At 37.5% G+C, this 26154-nt stretch overlaps 1 protein-coding gene across 5 annotated transcripts in view; it reads right to left on the minus strand.

Moving 5' to 3' along the window:
* Positions 1–26154, minus strand: part of MAST4 (microtubule associated serine/threonine kinase family member 4) — a 276947-nt gene that overhangs the window by 210798 nt on the left and 39995 nt on the right. For 4 of the 5 annotated variants that reach the window (XM_030968186.1, XM_030968185.1, XM_030968184.1 and 1 more), the window contains exon 2: positions 5067–5220. In XM_030968186.1, coding sequence (XP_030824046.1) covers positions 5067–5220 — 154 coding nt within the window. Of the gene's footprint in view, positions 1–5066; positions 5221–12629; positions 12997–26154 lie in introns of those variants that run through there. The other variant, XM_030968187.1, reaches the window with a different exon arrangement.

Consider the following 26154-nt stretch of genomic DNA (forward strand, 5'->3'; position numbering starts at 1 on the left):
CCTCTCCACGGTAAAAGCTCATTTAATTTCCCATCCTTTCACATTACCTTCTGCTCTAGATTCTCTTTAAGCATCTCTGAAAACAGCAAACTAAAATCTGTGGACAATTTAAGCCAAAAACCCTCTGACTATAGACAGCTCCTTGAAGTTTGTGGAGATCAAGACAATCAGCCACCACAGAAAAGCAGCTTTTTAATTAAACATCTTTTCTCCTGATTCAAAACAAGTTTTAAAGTACCAGTCTGTGTACCATCAGAAATCCTTAAGAAGGCAACCTAAGGCTACAGCAAGAGGCATTTAAATACATGTGTATTAAACAAATGTCAGCTGTCCCCAGAATAACAGAGCTGATCCCACCTACCATACTTTCCTCTCAATCACATCCTTTCCCCATCTAGCACACTGCCAGTGACCCTGCACCCAGAGGGCACCAGTAGGAGTAGGAGAGAAATCAGAACACAGCAGAAGAGAAAAAGGCAAATACTGATTATAGTGCAAAGTGACCATGTTACCCAAAACTTTATAACCTGTTGGAAATATGACCTTTCAAATTAAAAGATGAATTGGTCATAAATTACATTCAAGTTATTTTACTCTGAGTTTGTTTTATCTCATGAATGCTTATGTTTAGTAACCACAGTTATGAAATACTATTTTTCATCTTGTCTTTCTATTAAACAAAACTGTTAGCACTTTACAACAGGAACCACTAAGGGAGATTTGCTAGACTAATAGCAGGCCACATACTATGCCCACTCCAAGCTTATTCTCTGTTTTTCTGGAATTCTTCCTCCTTGGCAATGAAGATTAAGGAAAGCAATACTGTTGCAACAATTATATTGAAGAGGTTTTTCCAAAATATAGTAGTATGGTTCCTACAGTAGTAGGAACCACTGTATATTTCTTTAATCGGACAAACATTAATTAGTGGCTGCGTAGCAATTTTCTACAGAATGCAATAGTAGATTTATTCTCAAAAACATTGATTTAATTTTTCTTTTACTTTGAAAAGTATGTTTTGCTTGTCACTGAAAACATGTGGTTGCTGGATTAGTTAAAACTGTGCAACTCAGGGAAACAATTTTGGCTCTAGTTTCCCTGAAGCTGCGTCAAAAATAATTTCTGTTTCTGTCCTACCACTGCAGGTTTCCAGCCCTCTTCTCCCTGATCAACATGATCAGTACATTATGATGTACTGATGACCCAGTACATCATTCTCAATTTTTCCTGTATTCAAAGACTTTTGTTTCCTTGTATATAAAGAGTTTTGTAATTTACTTCAGCCAATTCAGTATAGTAGCTTCCTAGTAACTGTAATCTTTCGGGTTTTGCAAGTCTCATTCAATATACTGCAACAATATAGATTTTATTTCTTCTAGTATGTCGCTCAAAACATTATTCCCTCCTGCAAAGCTCAATAAACTCCTTTATTTGGGATCTATTCCCAGAGGTAAAATCCCTATATATTTACCTCTAATAGTATTCAGCCCTACAGGAATTGAACTATTTTGTTTTATATGAACAAATAAATTTTGTTTTGTTTGTTTTCATTGTTAATACTGCTTTTGCTCTATGACTCAATAATACTGTTTTTAACAGCCAAAGGAAAGGGAGACTAAAGTACAAAGTGCAATTCACCTTTCTAACATCTGCAGTGAGCAACATGTATCAGTGTAAGAATATTCTGCGAATTTGCAAGCCAGGAGTCTTGTCTCTTGCTTCACTTACTCCCACCTACTGTATTTTAGGGGTTGCAAATTTTGTAACAACAGAGGCAGAGACAGAACTGAAAATAATTTCAAAGATATTTTTCCAAATGAATTTCCAATTAACTGATACCCACTGTTAAGCTAGCACTTAAAGGCAAATTAAAAGTAACAAAAGAGAAGAAAGAATAAAGGAATACAATAATTGGAAATAGTGATGTTAAGTATCAAGCACTTTCTCAAATTACAGGCCTCCAAATATTTTTCCCCTTTTATGGACCAGGAATATTTTTTCAAAAACATTAAGAATTAAATAGAAATTTGAGAGGGAATGTGTGAGCATAGAGGTTATTCCTTACCAAGCACATGTCAGCTCACCATTTTAAAAGAAGGATTTATTGTGCACCACTTTTTTTTTTTATGATACTGTGATTCTTGTAGTTTCAAACCACAGCGGCAAACCAGTCTTAAGCGTTAAAGAAATCTTAAAAAAAACCCCAAAACTTCAGTATGTTAAAAAAGGGATGTAAATACATGACCAAAGCAACACTGTACTAACTTCAGATTACTGAACATTTGAAACAACTCTAGGAATTAGTTCTCTATCAGCAGTGGTTTCTTTAAAACAGTTTTTTAAAAATCCCTAAAGAATATAAAGAACTTTCTGTCATCAGAATGAGTTTGATTAATTTAATCAGTATCATGAAAGCTGTTATGATATTAAAATTATTTTAAGATACCAAAGCCCTAGGGTATTCAGGTTCATTTAAAGTGCATTGGTAGTAAAGCAGTTTAACATCATTGCACACTATATTCCCAAATCCTGACATGAAACCCTGCACAACAGATTGCATGCAGACAAAAAGCATATCCATTTCCCTTTATAAAGGCCTCAAGCAATAATTCAAGCATAGAGATAAAGATTAGAGACCATGGCAGCCGAGCACAATTGCTCTGTTTGTTTTCGACTAGGCTGTCTTCTTCCTCTTTATCTGCACAGCTTATATGGCAAAGATCAGTTTTTAAAGACCACCACTCCACTTTAAAGTTAGACAAAAACAAAATTAAAGAACCACACCAGCTCCTGCTAAAAAAATAACTGTGCTGGCAGTTTCTAGTCTCACTAAAACAGTAGTTTGGTTTACACTCCAAGCTTTCAAAGCTGTAACACTCCAGAGCTGCCAGAGAGTTTACTGAAATGGCTACCAAAATTGACACTTGTCTGCTGCAGGTCACTTATTTTTCATGAAAGCCCATATGGATCACAAATACTTTTACACTGTTTCTGAAAGCTTCATAACAACTCATGATAAAAATGAAGTTGCAAGGGAAATGACAGATCTTACCCTAGTGACACTAAAAATCAGAGCAACAATTATGTGATGATATGATACAAGAAATTCCTGTAGTAGCATATGTTTTCTCTTCACGTAAAGTGCTAGCTTAATTTTTTTGATTCTTTAGGTTCCTTAAGACAAAATTATTTGCCATTTACCAGAAGCCATGTAGGTGATTTCAAGGTGGTGAATACAAAGAGAGGTATCGCTACAACATCTTGGAGCTTCTTCCAGGGAAAGGGGTAGGAGAGAAGTGAGAAAAGCAAATACTCCAGAAGTACTTTTCTGTCACCGTCATATTTTCTGGAAAAATTCCCCTCACCCAGGATTTCTCTCCTGGGAAGCTGAGAAGCCTCAGAGAAAAAGGAAAACAAGAATTATCTGATTTGTTTCTCCCGTGTTTTGCTGCATTGGAATGTGTTCGGAGATTGTTCATCCAACAGGTGGTTGTTTCATTGGTTCCATGTGAATTGTTTTGGCTTAACGGCCAATCACGGTCAATCTGTGTCAGGACTCTGGAAGGAGTCATGAGTTTTCAGTGGTATCTTTCCAGCCTTCTATCTGCATCCTTTCTGTATTCTTTAGTATAGTTTAATATAGTATTCTTAATATAATATAGTATCTTAAAATAATAAATCAGCCTTCTAAGAACATGGAGTCAGATTCATCATTCCTCCCTTCATCTGGGAACCCCACAAACACAAAACTTTTCAGACACGTACTGCAGAAGAGTCAGCTCTATCCATTGTGGAATCATTTTACATCCCCAAGTGATAACAACTTTGAACAATTCATAGTATTTAAAGACAGAAATGGTGTTTACTATCTCAAGTAAACACCATTTCAACTTCTTCAAACCCAAATTTGACGTACTTGATTCTTATATCAATCAACATCACTTGGACAGATAAAACAACTTCCTCATGAGGGGAAGAGAAGAGGCAGGCACTGATCTCTCATCTCTGGTGAGCAGCGACAGGACCTGAGGGAATGGCCTGAAGCTGAAACAGAGGAGGTTTAGGGTGGGTATCAGGAAAAGGTTTTTCACCCAGGAGTGGTCAGGCACTGGAACAGGCTCCTCAGAGAAGTGATCACAGCACCAATCTTGACACACCTCAAGATGTGTTTGGACTATGCTCTCAGGCACATGGTGTGACTCCTGGAGATGGTGCTGCGCAGGGCCAGGAGTTGGACTTTACGATCCTTGTAGGTCCCTTCCAACTCAGCACATTCTGTTATTCTGTGAAATTTCTATCTTCCAGTAAATTTACTGAAATCTATTGTCCCTCCCACCAAGTACAACAAATTCCTCTATTACCCATTATGCACTTTAGAAACATTGATTCAAATTCCATTAATTTAATTTTTTTTTAAATACATGAAGTCTCAATTTTTTCTGTTTAATTTGCACCATAATCAAAACAAATCACTCTTCAGTGACCATCACTGCCACAGAGGTACCAGTCACAGTCACAATACCAGCACCTAGTATCTAGAAGATGCTACCAAGGCAGGGAGGGCCTAAGCCCTCCTCAAGCATCCTGCTACCTCTTCATGACTCCACAGAGGAGAAGCTGCAGTCCATAGCTTGTGGCTAGTTGGTAGCGCTGTTCCTCCCCTATGAGTATTCCACCACATAAGTGATACCAAATTGTATTTTCTTTAATGAAATCAAGTCTAAAGGCACCATCCATGCACTTCAGCTCCTAGAGAAAACAGGATGTAGGTGATCCCATGGATGGATGCATGGGAGTCAGCAAGATGAATGCCACAGTCATGCAAATCTCAAGACGGGTGATTTTCAGGCTGCGCTTGGCCACCTATCAGCAGCCCCTAGAGGCAGAACCTCAAACATGACTCATCTCACTAACAGTCAGGGAAGCCACGTGGATGAGACTTATGGAAACTCCAGGTGGAGCTCACACCCCACCAAAGAGTTCAGTCACAAGGCAAACACCAAGAGTCAAGGTGCCATCAGCTCCTTGCGCTAACCCAGGTGACACTGCACATACCCCAAACTCACCAGTCAGAGCTCCTCCAAGGCTTCCTCTCCTGAGCTGTCTCCCATCTTCACTCAATTGCCTCTTAAATTTAGGAGGCTTTCCAAGGCCAGAAGACACTTCAGGACTGCTGGATTTTCGGAAAGGCATGGGTGGAGGTGACAATATGTGATCAAGCTGCAAAGAAACAGAAAAAAAATACATACCCATACTGTTTAAATGCTTATCTTCATTGAAAGAAAAATGTAAGTTACCTTCAACTAAAGATTATGACACCATTTAGGAAAAAAAGGTCCCAAAGATCTTAAGGTAACTAATTTACTAACAGAAAAGAACAATCACCAGATTTGTGTATGGCTATGTAAGAAAGCCGTCCTCCTTTTGAACAGTTAACTCCACCTCCAACCACTCTCACACAAAGAGCATTGTGCACAGAGGTCCCTTCTCAAGACAAAAGGGATCATACTTCAACTTACTCAACCTTCCACAAAGCAGCATTTCTGCAGTTGTGAACCACCTGATCTGGAAACCTACTCCACACACTGACTGGCTCTTCAAACGTTTTTCTTTGACAGGTTTCCCCCATGTCCACGTCAGCAGTCACTAGATGGCACTGCACCACCAACAAACTGTAAACCACTGCCCAGTCCAGGGAAACAATAACAGATTTATCAACGCCAGTGAAAAAAAAAAAAAAATATCCTGTTTATAAAAAGCACATTCATTTACACTGACTTTGAAGTTAAATGGAAATACAGATCCTCATTCTTCAGACTTAGTTCCTGTCATCATAGCCACAAAACATTTTAGCTGCCTGGTCTAGACAGTATGTCTAATGTCTCACCATTTGATTAAATCCACTAAAACAAGACAAAATGCATGTAAGCAAATACCAAGAAAGCACGAAAAAAACGGGTATGCAAGTATACAAAGTAGAAAAAGTTTTACAGCCACCCTTCTACTGTAAGTACTGGAGCGGCATGGTGTCATCATTTTGAAAAACCATACAATTTTTTTTTCTGTAACATTTAAACTTTAATTCTCACTACATTTTTTTAGGAAGCCAAGCATGTCTAAGTGTTATATTTTTACAGTTCAGGTACTGAGACTTATCAGCCAGAAAATCTATGCATCACCTGCATACTTGACTCTTTCATCCTTTTTGTCCACTGGAAGGAATGAGTCAAGGTCACAAGAAACACTGACGAAGCTGCACAGCAAAGCCCAGTTTTGCTTACAGTTAATCCCACAGCAATGTACTGTCTTCCCTACAAAGCATTTTTAATCCCTTATTTAGTTCCCTATGTACTTCATATTTCAGGTTAGTTATTGTTTTGGGGTTTGTTTTAAAGACTTCTTTAATCAAATCTGCAGCTCACTGGAAGGGTACATACACTCCTCAAGAAATGCAACTGATTTCTTAATCTGCTTCTTCAGTATATTAAGACTCATTAATGTTCATAACAGACACTGAAGTATTTAATTAACTCACAGCTCACGCCTTTAGCTATTTCCTAAACTAAGTAGTTTTGGTGTCACAAAGAATATTTACAAGAATATTTACTTGACCATTTACTTGACCATACTATTCATCTTCCACAAACACAAGCACGTCACAAATATTTGTATTTACAATTTCTAAGATACCTCACAAGATTACTTTAAAAATTAAATACAAATTACTCTTTTAAGAAGGAAGCAACTGACAAGAGCTAACTTTTAAAAAAACCACCATTTTGAGAGTCTTTCATGTAAGTCTAAAAGCAAATACTCAAGCTGCTTACTGACTGATGGATCCCAGAGATTGTTTCGTTCTAGACTCCAAACTGGTCCAGGCATCTGAAGATGACATGATCCTATCAAGGCTTTAGTGAGTTACCAGCAAAAATCCATGCTCTTTATTGAAACAGGTTCACCCTTCAAAGTAACTAACCACATTTTATATCTCTTTTTTCCTCAATTAAGGTTCATCAAGCTTTTAAACTGCAGAAGGAAAAAAAAAATCAATTCATGCACTAAGCTCCCTACACGTTAGCACTTAAGCCAACATAACAGAATTTTGCATCTTCCATTCTCTCATCTTTTCCCCTTTTACCACGACAGTCAAACTTTATGATTGTTCAAGTCACTCCCACAATGAACAGACTTGTGCATTCCACAACAGGCAGTCTGACCTGAAGTCATTATTTCCAATTAAACTGTGCTCCCTTTTCACAGCTTTCTGAGTTTCAGAAGAAACTTTAAGACACTGCTATAGTACAGACCAGCACAGTACCATCTAGATCTTCAACTCATAATTAAGAGGCTATCCCAGCTTCAGGAAAGCATGATGTTTGAGAGCTAAGACAGTTTAAATATTAGCCCCCAGAGGCTCATAGTCTTAATAGCAATGCCCTGCCAGCATTCTCTCACAAAGATACCCTCTTCTTGCAGAGTGATTTTATTATACCAAAAGACATTTTTAAGATATAAGACTACAAAGAAACAATATGGAAGTACAGGATTTAGTATTTTCATATTGATGGCAAACTCTTGCTTCACAGAAACAATTACATATATATCAACAAAGCATTTCTGGAAGCTATCCAAAGACTCACTTTTGCTTCCAAAGGCCCAAAATAATCTAAGAGCATGTAAAATGTGTATTTGACAGGAGTCTGTACATTCTAACGGATATTGCAGTAAACCAAGAAGAGTAGACAAAGATATACCCTTTAATGGCCTTGACATAACAGCTCTGGATGACTGGGAAATGTGAGAGAAAATGGACTGCAGAAAGTATTTTGCAAGCTCCCTTCCTGTGCCAGCCTCTAGACAGAAACATGTACCAGAACTAGAGGGGTTTATAGCCCCCATTCAGACCTCATTTCAAGCAAAGCATTTGTAGCAGATGAGGCTTTCTGCCCTCAACAGAACTGCCTTCCCTTCCTGACAGGCCGAGCATTCAAGTAAATCCAAGCATCCAAGGAAACCAACAGAAAACATTAGATCCTACTTCCTTGAAACACAAAACTGGTTCTGAAGATGCTTAACATGTTGCATATTCAAATCCTGCAAAGTGGTTAACTCAGTCAAAAAGACACTACAATCATTCAGTAAGAAGATTACAACAAAATCAAACAAATAACTAATAGCAAAACCTATTCCAACTTTTTAATACTTATTTAAAAGACCTCCTGGACACCTGAACACCACGTAAGTTCAGGCTGTGCATCATATCGGATTGTAAGACTAGACACTGCTGTCCACAGGACAACATTAAAGCAACTATCTAAGAAGGCAGCTGAAATTCTACCAGAGAGATTTTAAATAATTTTAATTAAGCTGCTTCTGCTCAGCACTCACTTTTGCTCATCCACAATCATCACTTTATTGGTATTTATTTCATACTTACTAGCTATGTGGTCATGTGCTGGTGTTGCATGGCATGCAAACACAACAGGATAACCAAGGTTAAACTGGTTCCCCTTTTTTATCAGTCAAATTTGCAAGTTGCAGGGAATACCATAGCTATATCCTTGCAGGAAGCTTCCAACAGACACACATTCCTGTTACATCTTGAGTATCTGGCTATCTCATGCTCTGCCCACTGTCCTATTATTGCACTCAGGCTGCAGCCATACCCTTCTCTCAACACCCTTTGAAACCTTTTGAAAAGAAATGTTAGTGACCTCAGGAGCACTGGGATAAAAGAGAGCAGTTTTTTTAAGCTAAAAAGAGGGGAACAGTGAAAAATGAAAACTGTGAAAACAAATGTATTTGAGCTCCCTGTATTTAAAGTACAAGTGGTAAGTTAGCCTTACAGGCTGCTTAGAGAGGGATTTTTAATCAGTGCACATCTTGCCACCAGTCTCTGCTGTTAATATTCAAAATGCATGGATAGTTAACTTATTCAAAAGCCTCCCTCCCCCAACATTAAATAATACCTTCTTAATAAAGGTATTTTGAAGACAGAAAACACACAGCAAATACCAACCTATGACAAACGTACTGTTCTACAATATTTACTTCTTCTAATACATTTTTCCATACATTTGATAGAAAAATCTGCCTGCTTATGTCATAGATATGATGAATTTCTACAAAAGCACTATAAAATTTAGGAGTTAACAGCTTTCACAAAACCCTACTTGTTCCCCTCACATCTGTGAACCTTAAAAAAGGAACAGAGTATTATTACAGGAGAATGGTTTAAAAACTACATAGAAGAGAATATCAAAATATCCTTACCATAGACTTCTACACATAGATTTAGAGATCCTGCAGAAACAGGAATGGAATTTTGAGTGAAAGTCTCCTCCAGTTATACAGGAATCAATTTGTTCTCAAATTTTTTTTTCTGTATTTTCAAGCTATTAATTTTCTGTGTGAATAGAATCAGATACAGTCCTCTGAAGAAAATTATTCCCATACCGTACTATGGGCTTTTAACAGCTCACCTACTCAGAAAGGATTATACTAGTATTTTTTAAAACCTCAGTAGCATTAAATCCACCTATCTACCATCATGTATTTATTCTAAAGCTAGAATGAATTCTCTGCTTTATAATTATATCATCAAATAGTCACATCAAGTACATCAGCCCACACGTCCTTTTGAAAATTAAGGACATGACAACTGATTCAAAATAAGACCTTGCATCAGTGTTCAGGAGCACAATTTGAGCCAAGTACATAATGAGGAGTGAGGCAGTCAGAAAGAAAATGCATTTCAGAAAATTCACGGTACCAGGTAAATGAAGCTAAGAGAATACAATCACACTGATAAACCAGGATAAGGAAAATAAGCAGTTCTCGGCTGCTGAAATGTGTTGCAACATGGAGTGCCTTTTTCCAAAAAAAATTAAATTGAAATGAGAACTGAACTTGTCTGATCAGCTCCACTTCTTTTTTCAACACCCACTACGGTTTCACTGTCCAAACTACTTCACTCCCAACCTCCCTCAATTGCTCACAGGCAGTATTTCTGCTTCCCACAGAAAATGGAAAATACTGGTCAAGTATTCAGTCTTAAAAACATGAATAAAGATGTTCTATTATGCAATTCCATTTCTTCCTCCCGAATGCAGCACAACTTCTTCCTACCTCAGGTCATCCTCTATATGCGTATTCAGCCCTAAAGTTTCCATAGAAGGCTTGTGCACTGTCACCCATTTTATATCTCCCCCAGACAAGCACCAATCCAAAACACGAGACGCACTCTAACATGTAGTATATCAAGAGCAGAAGATACCCAATGTAGTTTTACTGTTTAGGTTTTGGGTTTTTTAAATTATTAACTCAAAGTCCCCAAAGAAAATTACTTCAATAAGTACATTATCAAGAAATATGCCAAATCACATAAAGAAGTGAGAAAGTATCAGGCTCCAGTCCTATGCAGATAAACACATAGAAGCTTCCCTGATGTTGAAGAGAGAGATTCAGTCATTCACTAAAAACTCTCATTGTAAAGGTAAATGCTTAACAGGAGCATGGCTTCACAAACCTTACAAATCCCTTCTGTCTCTTGCATCTTCAAACTTAGGCTATGCCAGAAGCAAGCATACTAAGACCCACCACAAGTTCAACAGTGATTAACCCTTTATGCTCCTAGCAGTCTGCTTTGATACAAATCAGTCTCTCAGCATGCTGCCTCTCTGTCTTGCTTCTTTGCAAGCACTTTAAGCACAGTTGCTGGAACTCAATAGCACAGCAAGGCACTGTTATTTTTTTTTTATGCAAGCTATACAAACTTACTTCAGCTGGGCATAGGGGAGAGGTATGTTCTTATCATTTAAATACTCTCTCTAAGTCTAATTACATTTGGCACAGATACATGAGTTTTGATTAGCTGCACTGACACAGAGAGCAACACTGAATATAATCTTATTAACAGATAGGATCATACTTTCCAAAAGCATCTTAGAATTCATTTAAAAATACACTTTTATCAATTAAGAGCATAGTGCAGCTTAGTTACTCCAGATGCTTGACAAGAATTCAGCAGAACCATGTTAGACTTGAAGAGGAAATGCCACAATGGTGTAGTATATATACCAGAGAAGTCTGTCTTACAGTACCATCACAAGCAGAGGTGCAACCAAATTTCCATGGATGTCCTGCAGAAACTCATGTCTGCAGTACACAGAAATCCACTGCTTTTAGTCACAACAGCATCAGCTTTTGAAGAATTCTGCTTGTGGGTGCAATCTGACCAATCCAGGGCTGCCAATGAATTGTCACAAACCTATATCAAATACATCAACTGAACTAGACTGTTCCCTTTAAATCAGCTAATGGCTGAAATACTCCACATTCCCTTTACCCACAAGCAATATTAATCCACCTTAGTTTTGAGTAGGGTTTGCAGAACTATGCAACTATTCTGAATATTCGCAGCTCTCAGAGCAACCTCTGCAGAACAAACGATGACAAATAACTTTGTGCACAAAGATTAAAGGAAACTTTTCCAAAAACTAACACCGCTTCCAAGAAGCCATGGATAATGAAGGTTAAGAATGGGTACAAAGGAAGACTCAACAGGCCACAAGAATTTCAATGGACAAGGAAAGATCCCAGTTCTTGCCCCGTTTCCTACCACAATTCCTCAAAACCAAACCGGTATTTTTTCCACCACCATAGATCAAGAAGAAAGATCACTATTTATCCCACATATCTTAAATTCAGCATTGCCTCTCCAAGGGAAAGGTCTTGTTCAGCTTGGGCTGAAAGATCTCACTACTTCTACAGCCTAGTGGCATCTGTTATGTGTTCTAGTCTAGACTTCAAGCCTTGGATTATTTCACTTCCCCCTATGACCTCCAGTTTCCTTGTTAGGACAGTGACACCAGTCTGTCAACTATGGCAGGGACAGAAAGTAAGATCCTGGGCTTACTGTGGATTTAAAAGGATTATAGACAGAAAAGGTCTTATTTACAGGGAAATTTGCTCATCATTACAGCAACATTTGATTTACACATGAATGCAACCTGCAACTGGCACTGCAAACATGTCCTTACCAAGGTAAAAAAGAAACCCACAGTAAAACTCTGCAATTCACAAAGCATCACTTCTAACCATTGTATTTATTGATTTTACATCCTACATATATGTAGAAACACAGTCCTTAAAACTAACATCACTATTCAAAATTGTCCAGTTCATTATGTTGAACACATGATGTTGCATAAAGAGCAGCAGCAAAAAAAGTCATGATGTCTTCCTATAGCATCTTACATATTATATCCTAAGTAGTAAAGAAATATTTTAAGAATTCTGCTAAGGATCAACAGAGACATAACCACATTATCTTGCTACCCATTTCCCACTCATTCTAGAAATGCAAATCTGCATTTTAAACAACTGTATTTTTCTTGAAAACAAATCTGATGCCTAGGTCAATTAAAAGCAAATAAATACAACTCCAGACAAATTTGAAGCTATAGCTATGTTAAAAAATAATCAGGTTGCATCCAATCCTTTTTCAGAAACCTATTTACACATGATTGCACAGAAAATGAAGCACAGCCTTTACAGTATTCTACAAGGCCAAAATGTGGCCTATAAATATGCATGCACACTGCTGTCTGAGCCAATTATTACTTTACCCTTGTTAAGATGGAACAGTTTTGTTACAATATGACAGAGTCCTTCAGTTCTTGAAAGCCTCCTGTGTGCTGCATCTGTACACACACACTCAGAGATAGACTGCTCCCTTTCCAGGAAACAAAGGAAGCAACAGTATTTGTATTGAAGGCACTGCCTCCAATAATACAGCCTGCCCTCAGTCTCCTTGAATACACATCCAGCTTTAACAAACACCAAGAGATAAAGAAATAACAGGTTTGGCAGACCTCATACAAGTCCCTAAAAACAGAAGCAGAAACCAGAACACAGTTCTAAAAAAAATATAATTCAACCCATGGTTAAAAGGAATCACACGGGGCACTTTACTTACAGGTAATGTCAAGTCTTTTTTATTTTATTCTGACAGTCATACAGGTATTTTCTCAGGAATGCACATGATGTGCTAAGGCCTTTTGCTTCTTACAAAAAAAGTATTTCCAAACTAGGAAAAACTGTCAGCACTCTAAAAAAAGTGAAATCAAAGCATCACAAACAGAATGCTAGCCAGGATAAGGCTGCAGCAGATCAACAAATCAGTCCTACTAGGAAGGACACAGAGGGACCAGATCCAACACAGCAGACTCTGTGAGGAAGTCTGTTTGAAAAGTTAACAAAAAAAACCCCATGAAAACAGAGAGCAGCGTCCCAGGGGTCTGCCAAACCCACTCAGCTCTGCTGCAAAGGTACCATCTGGAAAAAGAAAATCCCACTTTTTGCAGTGGTACAGCTCCTCTAAGCACTGCCTGGGCATCAGGAAACATGCTCATATTTTACCTTTGTTTCCACAGTTTTTAAAAGGGATCTGACGAAGACAAAAAAAGCAAATCTACCCTTAGCTGCCCAGACGTGCAGCAGAGTGTGCCACTGCTATGCAGCAGGAAGGATACTCCCTTCCTGCCCCTGTCCTGATGGCCATCTTGTCAGGAAAAAGCATTTTGTGGTGTTGAAATCTGCCGTCACTGCTGCCACATCTGCCTGTTGTAAAAGACCCAGAGAGTAGCGAGGACTCAGCAAGAGAAAGCTGGCAGAAGCACTCCTGGAGCCATCTGGGGGGAAATCAAGGACACAACCCAGCCACAAACCTGGTGGCTCTTGCAGCCTGGGAAAACACCTTTGCTGGGGCAAAGGGACAAGAGCTGGAAACCTGCAGCAGAAGAAAAATCACACACACACAATCACCCCCGCCACCACTTCAGACACAAGGCTCGGCAGGTTTATGGAGCAGGCATCAACACAGCAGTTCTGATCATTCCAGCGGGCCCACGGACACTGAGGAGCAGCAGCCGCTGACCCCCACTGCATCCCCACAGAGAAACTGCTTGGCAGCGCAGGGAACAGCCAGTTGCAAAAAGCACATCTTCCTAACACTAAGCAAACACTTCAGAGGGTGGTTTTGTTTTCACTGGTTTACCTACTTTAAGAAATCAGAGAGAAGACAACAAAGTTTTCAGTTAAACAGTAAGAACTACCAAGTTTAAACAGAAGTTATTAATACTGCGACAAGGTACTATTTTCTTACCTTCCCTTGGATAAAGCCACCTCTTTGGCAGCTTTTTGTTCTTCAGTTTTCTATGGTTGTATTCATTTTCTTATTATCATATGCAGAGCCATTAGTAGCATTAGCTATGCACTCTGCTCTGCTCTAGATAAAGATATTAAGCTAGCCACACTGAGTATTTCCTTTATTTCTCAATGAAAGCAGGAATTAGCTACACAGCAAACTGAAAAGAACTTTGATATTTTAGACACTACAGGCAGCATTTTCACCCTTAATTATTTTAATAATCCTTTTTACAGGTCAAGAAATCCATGACAAATTCATGGAAATAAGTATTAATACTCTGTGCATGTGAAGGCATCCATATCCAGACCTTTTTCAAACCTCTCCAATGCTTTGGTTCTTACAGAGACTTTTAAGAAAGACTTTTTCCCGGCTCTTTAACTAGCAGGATGGAAATTTAGTAAAACTAGCCTTCAAAGTCACTTGCAATTGAAAAAAAATTAAATACATAAAAAATAAGCCTATTCATCTTCATCAGCTGTTGGCACCATCCTCATTTGTCTCATGGAAAAAAATAATCCAGAGGAAAATATATGCACTCTGGAAAGAGGTGGTGTGTTGTGGGTTTTTTTGTTATACCATGAACACTAATGAAGCAAGAGCTGTTTAGTTCTTTATAAAATCTATTTCCATTCACATTCACCAATGAGCTCCTAGACTACCTATAAAGGTTTCATTTATTCTATCACACTGGAAGCCTCAGAAAACTAATTGTTTATTCAAGTCTATCTGCTCCATCCATGCTCAATTAGGTCTCACTTTTCCCTCAGTTAAGCAAAATTAAAAATAAAAATGCAAGCTGAAACATTCCTGGTTTCACTGGCCAGCTCCCCATAACAAACCACTCCGAAAAGACATTTTTTCAAGCACAGCAAGAGCTTCTTGACCATAATGCAGCATTTGAGGGATCTTCTCAGCAACTCACAAAATTCCTACTCATTCACTTACTCCTCTGACTAATGGAAAACACATTTGAAATGCAGCTTTCTAGTAAGAATTGTGTTAAGAACTAGTAAGCAATGTTAAGTATAAGCGGGCATTCCAGCCACAGCAGTTCACAAGTACCTCATAAAAATGGGTGATATAATCTTCATATATAATAAATGAAAAAATTATTTTCAATTTATTATTCTTTATTTAGACCATTAAAATATTAAATAATCCATTTTGCTACATAAAGGTTCAAATTCGGCATCACTTTCATTAGGAATAACATATAAAAGGGAACCCCAACACATTTATGCCAAGCAGGTACAAAACAAAAGAGAGAAACCCATGATGAAATGAGCTTGGAATAAAAGGTTCTCAGCATGTAATGGAGCTGAAGTTGATCCATAAATCAATGCAAGATGAAAGCAAGATTATTTATGTGAAGGGATTGCATTGTTAATTTACAGTCTGATTGAGAAAAGAAATGCTTTACTTCATCAATGTACCAGTGATATGCATGTGTGAACTTGAGCACAAATTAGTAATAATTACCGGTAGGTGTATCCTCTTGTATTTTTTAATTAAGTTTAACAAGCAGCAGAAGCACATCCAGAAAATGCAGGTTTTTCCTGAGTTTGCCTTTAACACGCTCCTAAGTTTTTAAATAATGCAGCCTCGCCACAAGAGACAGTGCAGACAAGGGCTTTTTGATCTCTTTCTTCCCCATTCAGCGCTGAGAAAAGACAGCACACGCCGTTACCGAACAATAGCTACCATGAAAAACCCTTTTCCTGAACTCATTTGAAAGTGGACTAGAATAAGGCATTTATTTGATAGCTTTATAGTTTTGCCCTCATCATCTAACACAGAATTCAGAGACTGGGATGCTTCTCCTTTAGCCTCACCAGTAAAATCAGCAGAAAAAATATCAGAAGGGTAAGAATATCTGGGCACAAGGGTGCACAATCCAATTTGTATTTGGCAGAGATTTGTCACTAAGGACAATACTCAACAACCATGTTTGTAATTTTAAGTGCTTTCACTGCATTTCAAATAATCTCCAGGTTGCCACTTGTCAGTCTCAGGCAATTTACCCAGGTCTGGATTACCAGGAGGGATTATTAACACTGCCCAGCCTAAAAAAGATTTTTATTCTTTTTTAGTCTGATGACTTTAAGTAGTACTACAATTAGGAAAAACCATGAAGACCATGTGAGAAGGTAACCAGACAGGTGACACTGGATCATTTTAAATACTCCACTCTTCTATTTAATTCTTTGTGTAAGCTAAGCAAGTAACTGTCCATGCATTCTAAAGAGCCCCATTGTAAAACCTACACTTATCAAGTAGACGTACCCTTATTTGTCCTGTCTTTTTTATCCCGGCTTTTCCAGTTAAACAAGCATCTATTTAAAACAATTATACTGATGGGTGAGAAAAAGAAAGAACTCCACACAGATCTTAAAAAATCCTATATTAAGGCCCATTAGGCAAGGAAATGATAGCAGAATGTATCACACATTTCATCTGAAAGAACAGACATTAGTATATAAGTGTAGGGAACCACATGTAAAAAGGGTCCAAATCTAAACAACAACTGCATTCTTTATGAACTGCTTAGAGCTGCTATGGTTTTTTCACCCTCATACAGAAAAATCTAAAATAACAGCAAAAGATGTGTTGCTTTTAGAGATTTATTTATAGATCATATCACCTCAGAGATTTACACACAGTTCTTTAGAAGTTCAGTATGATTTAAAACTCTCTAAATTACAAGGATTAGTTGTACACTAAATTATAGCAGTAGATTGGTATCACCATGAATCTCATAAGTACTTTAATGCAAGTTTTGTTTAAATGTCAACATTGTAGGACTTAGCACAGAAGCACTACAACATCTGCAAGATGGTCGTAACCTCTGAACGAGAAGGGTTTTATAACAATATTTTCTTAAAGTCATCTGATTTAATAAAAAATAAAGTACAATCCTACCCATGATGTCTCACACTGTGTTAAGGTCTTACTTCAACTTTCTTTGCACCTTCCACTAGTGAAGGAGGAGTGCTGTCAAAAGAGGGACAATAACCACCTTCTGTTATCAAGGACTACTTGATATGTCTTGCCTGTAAGGCAGCTGTACTTTTAATTGACTTGTAAATCAGCTTTGTGCATACTCATTTCAAGTAAGCTCCATACCTCATCCTGTATTCTCAGGGTTTCATCTTCTTATTCAAAAAAATGAACCCCCATATCTTTCATAAAACAAAGTAAATTGTCTACATCAATGACAAAAAATTTAAATCACACATAATCCTTTAATCTGTGTACAGTTACAGAGATTGTCAACTAGAGCAATTCCAGACCAGTGGCTTCAAAATACAGAAGCAATTTTACCATTTCAAAGTCTGAAAACAAATTAAATTTATTAGAGGGCAAAGATACTGCCTTTTCCATAGTTTAGAAATGTGTCAGTTTAGAAACCTAAAGTTTCTAAAACACATAAAATGTTCATTATTCAAATCTGTGCTCTTATTTAAAAGTACTGAAAGCCAGCACAAGGGATGAAAAGGCTAATAAATTGATGAGATACTGAATCAAAGTTGTCTGGAAACCAACCATTCTTCCATTTAAACAGTTGACGCGTTATCACCAAACATGTCACACATACAAAGAAGGCCCAAGACAACTTCTTTCTTAAACTACAATCTAATTATTCAGGCTCTCTCAAGTACTAGGAGAAGCAATTTGGAATAATCTAACAAGATATCCTGAATACTTCTTTAGTTCCATCTATATATAGAAACAGAATCTCCTTTAGATATATCTTTATCACCTACAGTACAGTTTCACTTCATTCTAGTTGGTTTCTTTGATTCTGATAGATAGCAGTAATTCACTAAACCATAGCTTGAAATTCAAATAAAACAATCTTGCTAAGCCATACTAACGAGATTCCACTAGGAAAAACATGCCGTGCTAAAAGCTTTGAAATTTATGATTTATGTGACTACATATCACTGTGGGAGTTAACCTAGTTTTTTAGTGATGTTCAATTGCTGTATTAACTGGACATCTTTAATACTAAATTTAAAAGTTACTTAATAAACTACTTCACAAAAAAAAAAAAAACTGTTGAATCATCTTAAGCTAATGTAAAGGTGATTATTACTATGTTTTACTTTATTTCAATTACTAAACCATTCTTACCTTAACACGTGTTTTACTTTTCTCCAGTTCTCCCCTCCATCCCAGCGGGAAAGTGTGAAGTGAGTGAGCAGCTGTGTGGTACTTAGTGACCAGTTGGGGTTAAACCATGAGTGATGCATCCCCCACTTGGAATTTAGCATAAAAACACAGGTAAAGCACAGTAACTGGAATACACAATTTGGTTTCTTAAGCCACCTCATCTTAATTTTCATAGCAACTTCAAAAAATTATTGATAACAGTAAGCAGTTTAAGGACAAGAGGGCAAACAACTTTGAATCTCAAAGCTATGCCACAGTGATTTGTACTTCAGCAATCACTAACCTTGCTCTGGCTAGCATTTGGATGTTGCCTTACCTATTTGGAAAAGACAGACTATATTTTGCATCATGATGATGATGATGATGATGATGATGATAATAATAATAATGTTTAAGTATCTAACTGGTTTGGCAGAATATAACTTTACCATTTAGTTTTGTGAAGACTTCAAGCATCAAATCAATCACCAAACTTATCAAAGTCACTCAGGAGGGAGTAATGCTATGCAACATTTCTGCAGCACATTCCTCCCCAGGAAGGTCAATATCAAACACTTCAAAGCCCTTTTTCTGAATCCCAAATGTACCATAAACCAAGGTATTCAGACCTCAATTAGGGATCTACACTGTAGGACTACTGCCTCCACAGTCCTTTCCAATCCAGGGAACATAGGATCCAGAATTCTCTCCTCTAACAAGTAAACATTGTGCTATCCAAAGACAATTAAATCAGTAACCTTCCAACAAAAAAATGGATAGAAAATATATACATGCCTGCTCTTATTTTATAAAAACATGTAGGAATTAGCGCAAATAGCACATCTGTTTAATAAGAAATGCAATCACTCTAAATTATCCTTTATGTTTTGGCTGTTAACTTAGATTCCCAAGCCGTTCTCTCCGTTGTAATACTACTGCTTCATCTATTTTTGCAGATGCAAAGGTGCAGAACTATATGCGTGCAGAAAGATTTAGGGTGCTGCACCACTTTTGTCCATGCCCCATACAAAGACTATCAATTAAATTGCCTCTCCTCTCACCTCTTACACTGCCAGCATACCAGGAGGTCACACAAGAATAACATGGACTCTCCATGAATAACTGCTAAAGAATGTGAAGGACTGTAAATCTCTTCCAAGCTACTACCATGCGGTAGTTTCAAACATACATTATAGCCTCATTAAGAAATACAGTACTGTTAGAAATTCTGACTCAAGCAGAAAACCAAAACTAACACATATATTTTCTCTGTTACAGCATTTCACAAAAACAGTAATCTTTAGAAATTCCTAAAACCTCAGCTCAGGCTCCTAGTTCAGAGTTTCCATACTCATACCTTCCCTAAGGTGACAGGCAGGGGAGAAACTTCCCAGGTGCCTGGAGGAAACAAAAGGAATTAGAAAAAAGAGGAAAAAGGCAATTCCATCCTTTACCTGCATGGCTGATTCAAGCTCATCTGTCCCCCTTTACAGGCATCTTAGCTTCAGTCAGGATTCACTATTACATCCATGTTCTTTGGCACATTTCTTCACTAGTATCTGCTGTGCTTCCACAGTGGAAGCTACTTCCCCTAACTACAGAAGTTAAATTAACTTACAAGGATAAGTACAAGAAAGGAAGCAGCTCAAGGCCACAGCTAGGCAAAGAAGAATCAGGAATGAAGTAATGCAAACCTCCTAATGTTTAATAATTTTTTTTATACTTTCGTATTACCATTTGAGTCTTCATTGTTCTCTAGTTTGTATTGCAGATATGCTTCTCTTTACTGCTCTCATAAGATGACTGGCACTGCCGGGTGTTTTATGTCCAAAACAATGACCTCTGGGTATGCAGCTCATTATGTGCTGCCTGTAAACCACTTATTTTTAGAATTAAGCATAAAACAGAAATGTGATCTCAGATTTCTGTCCCATTCCCCTCATTTAGTTAAGGTTCTGGAAATATTCAGGAACACACCACTGAAAGATACCCTCAGATATTCAACATGTGAGGCTGCAGTCCCTGCCAGCCAACAGATGGATGTGTGTCCTCACAACAGCAGTATATGTAGCTAGCATCACTACTAAGACAATGGTCCTTTTAAGACAGTCAACAGTCCAATCACAAAAGTGTCTAGATGAAATGTGTTGATGTTGACAGAAAAATCTCAAAGTGCCTGATCAGCAAAATGTCTGCATTAAATTCAGCACTATAACCTTTCTTACACTCAGAGCTTAAGGGTCTTAAGACTAATTCAGTCAATATAATTCTCCTCTGTCTCTATCTAAAAGACAACTGCCCAAACAGCAGCAAGCTCTTCCACCTGGTTCCATCTTGGAAAGACAACTGACTCCAGAAAAGGAAGGGATTCCAGCTTCTCTAGACAAGATGAAAGAGTAAAGAAAAACAGGCAATTGGACATGAGCCTATTGGACCTTACCAGTTGCTGAGCCTATACATGTTCTCCAAGTCAGTGAACAACCTACCACAACGGAGGTTACTAGAGAAAGGCAGACCTTTCCATCCCTTGTAATTGTCTCACAGCAAAGCAGGAAAACCAAGCCCAGACAGTACACTGACCTGACAGCTGCATCCCCCCAAGACATACAGACTTGAAGGAATGAAAGAAACAAAGGCTAAAACGCTCAACTTATCCACTCACTTCCTCCTCTCATTTTAAGCCAGTATTTAACATACGGATAAATGCTACATTGTATGATGTGTCAAAAAGGCAGCGCAAGGAGGCACACATTCATCCCCAGGCTACGGATTACACTAGGCTCTGTTCCACCAGATCTCTGCAGGACCTGTCCGCATTCCTCCCAAAGAAAAAACATGTAGTACAAACAGAAGCGAGACAGCAGTATTCCTATCAGGTCCTACTTCAACATCTCACTAAGAGTCTTCAGAAGATTATGTAAAGGAAAATTCAGATTACAGTAAGTAAAAGATAATACTTAAGTATGGTACCAAATATAATGAGGGGGCTTGGTACATAAAAAAAAGACCCTTTAAATTCCCACATCTTGAAGGCATGCCTTTCTTACTTTCATTGTTGAAGTCCTAAATCCAAGTCAGAAGAAATTTGCAAGGTTTTAGAAAAAAAATTGTTTCTTAAACTTTATTCTTATTCACTTTTTGGAGAGTTCCCCTGAAGTCCCACTAGGAAAGAACTGTTGCACTTTCATATTCCAAGACAGGTGAAGACAGACTGGCATTCAGACAGCAAATTCCATGGGCAGTCTCCGTCCTAGGTTCACAGCAGTTTAAAGGCCACAATATTTAGGGCTTCATTTATTAAGAAACAGCTCAGCCAGTATTTTGAGATATACCATCAAGCATACAAAGATAACTCTCTGAACAGACCAAGCTTTACTGTTAGGGACTCCACCAACCAAAAAGCACAGTATGCTTTAAGAGCTTTTACAACTTCACATTAGGTCAAGAAAAGAAAAATCATATTGATCAAATGTGCTGGTCTACGAACATGACCTCATGTGTCATATAGGCTTAAGTAGTGCCATGGTTTACCTCTACATATTCAGAGACCAGAAATAAACTTTAGTTAAGCATAGAGCATAGAACAAATTACAATTGCCAAGCCATGGTACAAACATGGTGAAAACTGAAGATCAGTATTCTATCTTGTAGCTGTGAAGTGCAAACATAAAAGTCTTCCAAATTAACTTTAAATATTAAGACTTAACTTTTTCATGAAATTATTTGATCATTCTTTTACAGTTTTGAAACACTGAATCTATGCAACCAGAGTCAACCCTTTTTGGGGAAGATCTCCCTGTCTCTCTCTCTCCTGCCTTATGAAAAATGAATTCCCCAATAGTTCCTATCCCACCTTTAATAGCAGCTTGCCTGAAAGAGCAAAGAAGCTGAAAGCTGTCTTTCGCTATCAACTGCAAGCTCATTAATGAGTCAGGCCAAAACTGTTTGCTTTCCACGTAAGTATGAACCTGCTTACATCAACCCCCGCTCAAAAATCTTAAGAGAGGAAAGCCCATGTCATCCAGATGACACACAGCTCCTGAAATCTGTATATAGAAGTCCATAGCACAGATAATTTAACATGGTGCCTAGAAACTTAACCAGAATAAGCCACTAAAGCATCACTACCTCAAAACAACACTACCCATTTATCATCAGGACCCTAACTGATAGAATATAGTACCCAGGCCTTACCATTTGACTTCAGTCAGATTCAGTTAAAAAAAAAAAATTGGACAAGCAAATGCCTAGGAATTGTATGTCAGGACCTTATGCCAACATATTAAACAACAGGACCACTACAATTGCCAGAGCTCACGCCCACAGTTACGAGCTCACACAGCACTCCTGGAGTTACAAAGGTGGTTTACAGCTCACAATCATGACTCTTGCATCCATCACCTTTTGTGTTAACAGCCAACACACTGAACTGTGCTGCCACACTGGGCAGGGCAAGCACCCAAAGAGATACAGAGCATCAAAGAAATGTTCCTTATGAGAGAGAATTTTCTTCCATCCTTCAAAACCCCCCTCCCTTTATGCTGCAAAGAGCTGGAATTCTTTGACCATCACTCAAAGTCTCAAAGTTTTGAATTTAGTTGTATAAAATTAAATAGCCAACATGGAAGACCTGAAATGCCCAAGGTGAAAGGATTCTTATACAGATCTAAACACCTACAAATATATATTCCTATACTAGAAATCTATCTGATATAGCCTCAAGCAAACAAAAAAAAATCCCACATTGCTCTCAGAATCAAGTAACTTTTTGCTCAAGAAATTATATCCTGGCGTCTTATACAGAAAGATGGAAGGAAGCTTAGCACAGAAAGTATTATTTTTAAATCTTTTTAAAAAGCCTGTACCCTTGTTGATGCACAACATAAAGCAGAATTAAGCATAGAAGTATTTTTCATTCTACTACATTCAGTATTTTTCTTCTACTTCAATCAGTATTTCCTTGTTTCAGATCAAAGCCAAAGAAGAAACAGCCCCTGGAAGCAGCTAATTTGCATACACACTGAAAAAGATAATAATTTACATCATAAACTCCCTAAAAATGGCCTAGATTTGTGCATGATGTTTAAGTACCTTTAGCACATCTTCACTATTACATCATCTGCTCTGAATTTTAATTATGAAATGGCAAAATTATTCATTATTTGAAAACATGGCCACACTTGCAGATTAATGCAGTTAGTTAATCATCCCCTACCTATTCCCTCAGAGAGATAAATATTTATACACACACACACATATACAGGTGTGTATAGACAGACAGACAGACAGACAGACAGACAGACAGATAGATACATAGATCGACCGATCGATCCTGGGTACAAGTGGACATTCTGTTGTTAAAAAGGAACGGGGAGGGGGCAGGGGTTGGCTGTATAAAATTTTACTTATAAATGTCTACACCTCAAATACATAGTAACACATATAGAGCCAAAATGGGTTAAGAAGAAAAAAAAAAATATATATACCTTTGCAGATCACGTAAGACAGTGACTCACAGAGAGATCAGGTTTCCAATCACTGTTACTAGCACAACTGAAGCTAATGTGCATCTAGGGGATATGTTTTGCTTTGCGTTTCCCATTCTATAACATTATGGATTTATAAAAGCAGAGTCTCAGAAAGAAAGATCAATGTATGACAGTTCTCTTTGATCTCTGGGTTTACTTACTTCTGCAAGTGAGATCAGATGTTAAAAGCCACAGGAATTTACCACTTTGAAGTATTTTAACTTTTCATTAACTGGAACAGTAGTACCCGATTACCAGACAAATTCAGAAGGTAGAGCTTATTCTATTTCTGCAGACTTAAGCTTGTTGCCCAGCTAATAGGAAATCCAGTACTTAATTTAATTTTCAGGAACGTGATTTCTTAGTACTATTTGAGCTGTGAGAAAGAAAGGGATATTTAAGACAGTTGACCTATTTTACTCTGGAATGAACAGTGCAACATCCCCACTCAAATTCCAAGAAAAGCCACAAAGAGATAAATATATTTTTCTTTTCATGTTTACTCAGCTGGCAAGCATGACCCTGAGCACGGATCAAATTAATAAAGGCCACTTTGCCCTTTCTCAAACAAATTAAGATTTTCTAATGATTACAGGAAAGGAAGACCAAACAGTTTAGTCTGATTAAAACTGGTGGGTTTTAATACTGGCATTCTTTAAGGTCCTTAAAATAACAACAAAGGATAAAAACAGTGGAAGCACCTAACAAATGTGCGGCTTTTTTTTAAACCATTAATCTGAAAGTAGATCTATTACTTTGTAGATGATATGCTATGAACTCAGTTTCCTGAATGGAAAATACATATTTATATCATGTATAACTTTTGAATATTTATTTTAAATATGTAAAGTGTGACTTGAAGACAAAATATTATAAAGTTGCATTTTTGGTCATTGTTTAGCACTTTGGAGGCATCCTATGTATGATTTATTATTTTTATGTAAGATTTCATGACAATATCCAGAATTGGCATGACAGCAGAGAAAGGTAAAAATTGAAAATTAACAACTATACTCTGGATAAAAAACTTTCTCTAAGAAAAGGAATACAAGAACTTCACTGGATAACCACTAGTCTGGACAAGAAGGCAAGAAGGTTTTTGTTTTCTTTTTGGGGAAAAAATATTGGAAATCCAAAGAATGAGAAAATTACTTGCCATGTTGTTTTTTTTAAAAACTTTAACAATTTTAATAACTTTAATAATTACTTCCTATGTTGTTTTTTAAGTAAGTAGTCCTATAGTTCTGGTCTCAGACTGTTTCATCTTGTGTGCACAAACTGAGGGGGAAGAGAAAGAATTACCAATTAAATGTATGTGCTTAGATTGGTAACCAGAGAAACAAAACAAAACAAAAACAAAACAAACAAATAAATAAACAAACAACACAGTACCATGGTAGTTCTCTTTTCTGATTTGCTTATGAAAACAATCCACACACTACAGGACTGCAAGATAAAACTGCAACACTGACAGCACTGGTGACACAGGAATGAACTAGGGGAGTACGACACCACTAAGAACATCTACCAAGAAACAGCTGCACAACAACAGACAAATTATTATTATTATATTGCCTACCTATTTGTACTTAGTTTCTAATTCTGTCCATCTAATTTCCATGTAGTAAGTTTATCAAATACGATCCAAGATTTCAGTTTTAACCCACACACATGCTAAGGAAAGGAACTGACTTCATTTTAAATTGGTCATTTCTTTACTACCAAAACCAACTTTTTTCACCAGATAAAATCTTACTGTTTATTAAATTTACTTTCTCCACTAAGAAGTTGGATCTGAAGTAATGGAGCCTCCTAAGGGGGAACAAGGAAATGCAGTACTAAAACAGGTTTCTAGAAAGAAAGCCTGCTGACTCACACAGGATGAGCTTGAAAACAAAGCACCAGCTCATGGAAGAAGGAACTTTCTCGACCAAAAGAGAGAAAAATGCAGTGCCAATGAAAGGCTTAACTATATCAAGCTGCAAAGAAGCCGTAATTAAACCCTGGAAAATCCTGAAATTCCCAGAAAAACAGAAAACCCAAAAAGAGACACCAGGAAAAGCAAATTACAAAAGTCATGACAAGAGCAGGAATATTTACCTGGGGTGCTTCTACTAGAGGCAGCATGGAGAATCCAGCTGAAGTAACAAAAAGTGGCAAGAGGCTCTGTCTACATAAAAACACAGGGGAGTACCAAAGCATATGACAATGAGTTAACGGAATTTGTGCAGTTTAATCCTAGAAACACAATCCTGCTTTACA

This window comes from Camarhynchus parvulus, chromosome Z (genome assembly GCF_901933205.1).
Source record: "Camarhynchus parvulus chromosome Z, STF_HiC, whole genome shotgun sequence".
Classification (NCBI taxonomy): Eukaryota; Metazoa; Chordata; class Aves; order Passeriformes; family Thraupidae; genus Camarhynchus; species Camarhynchus parvulus.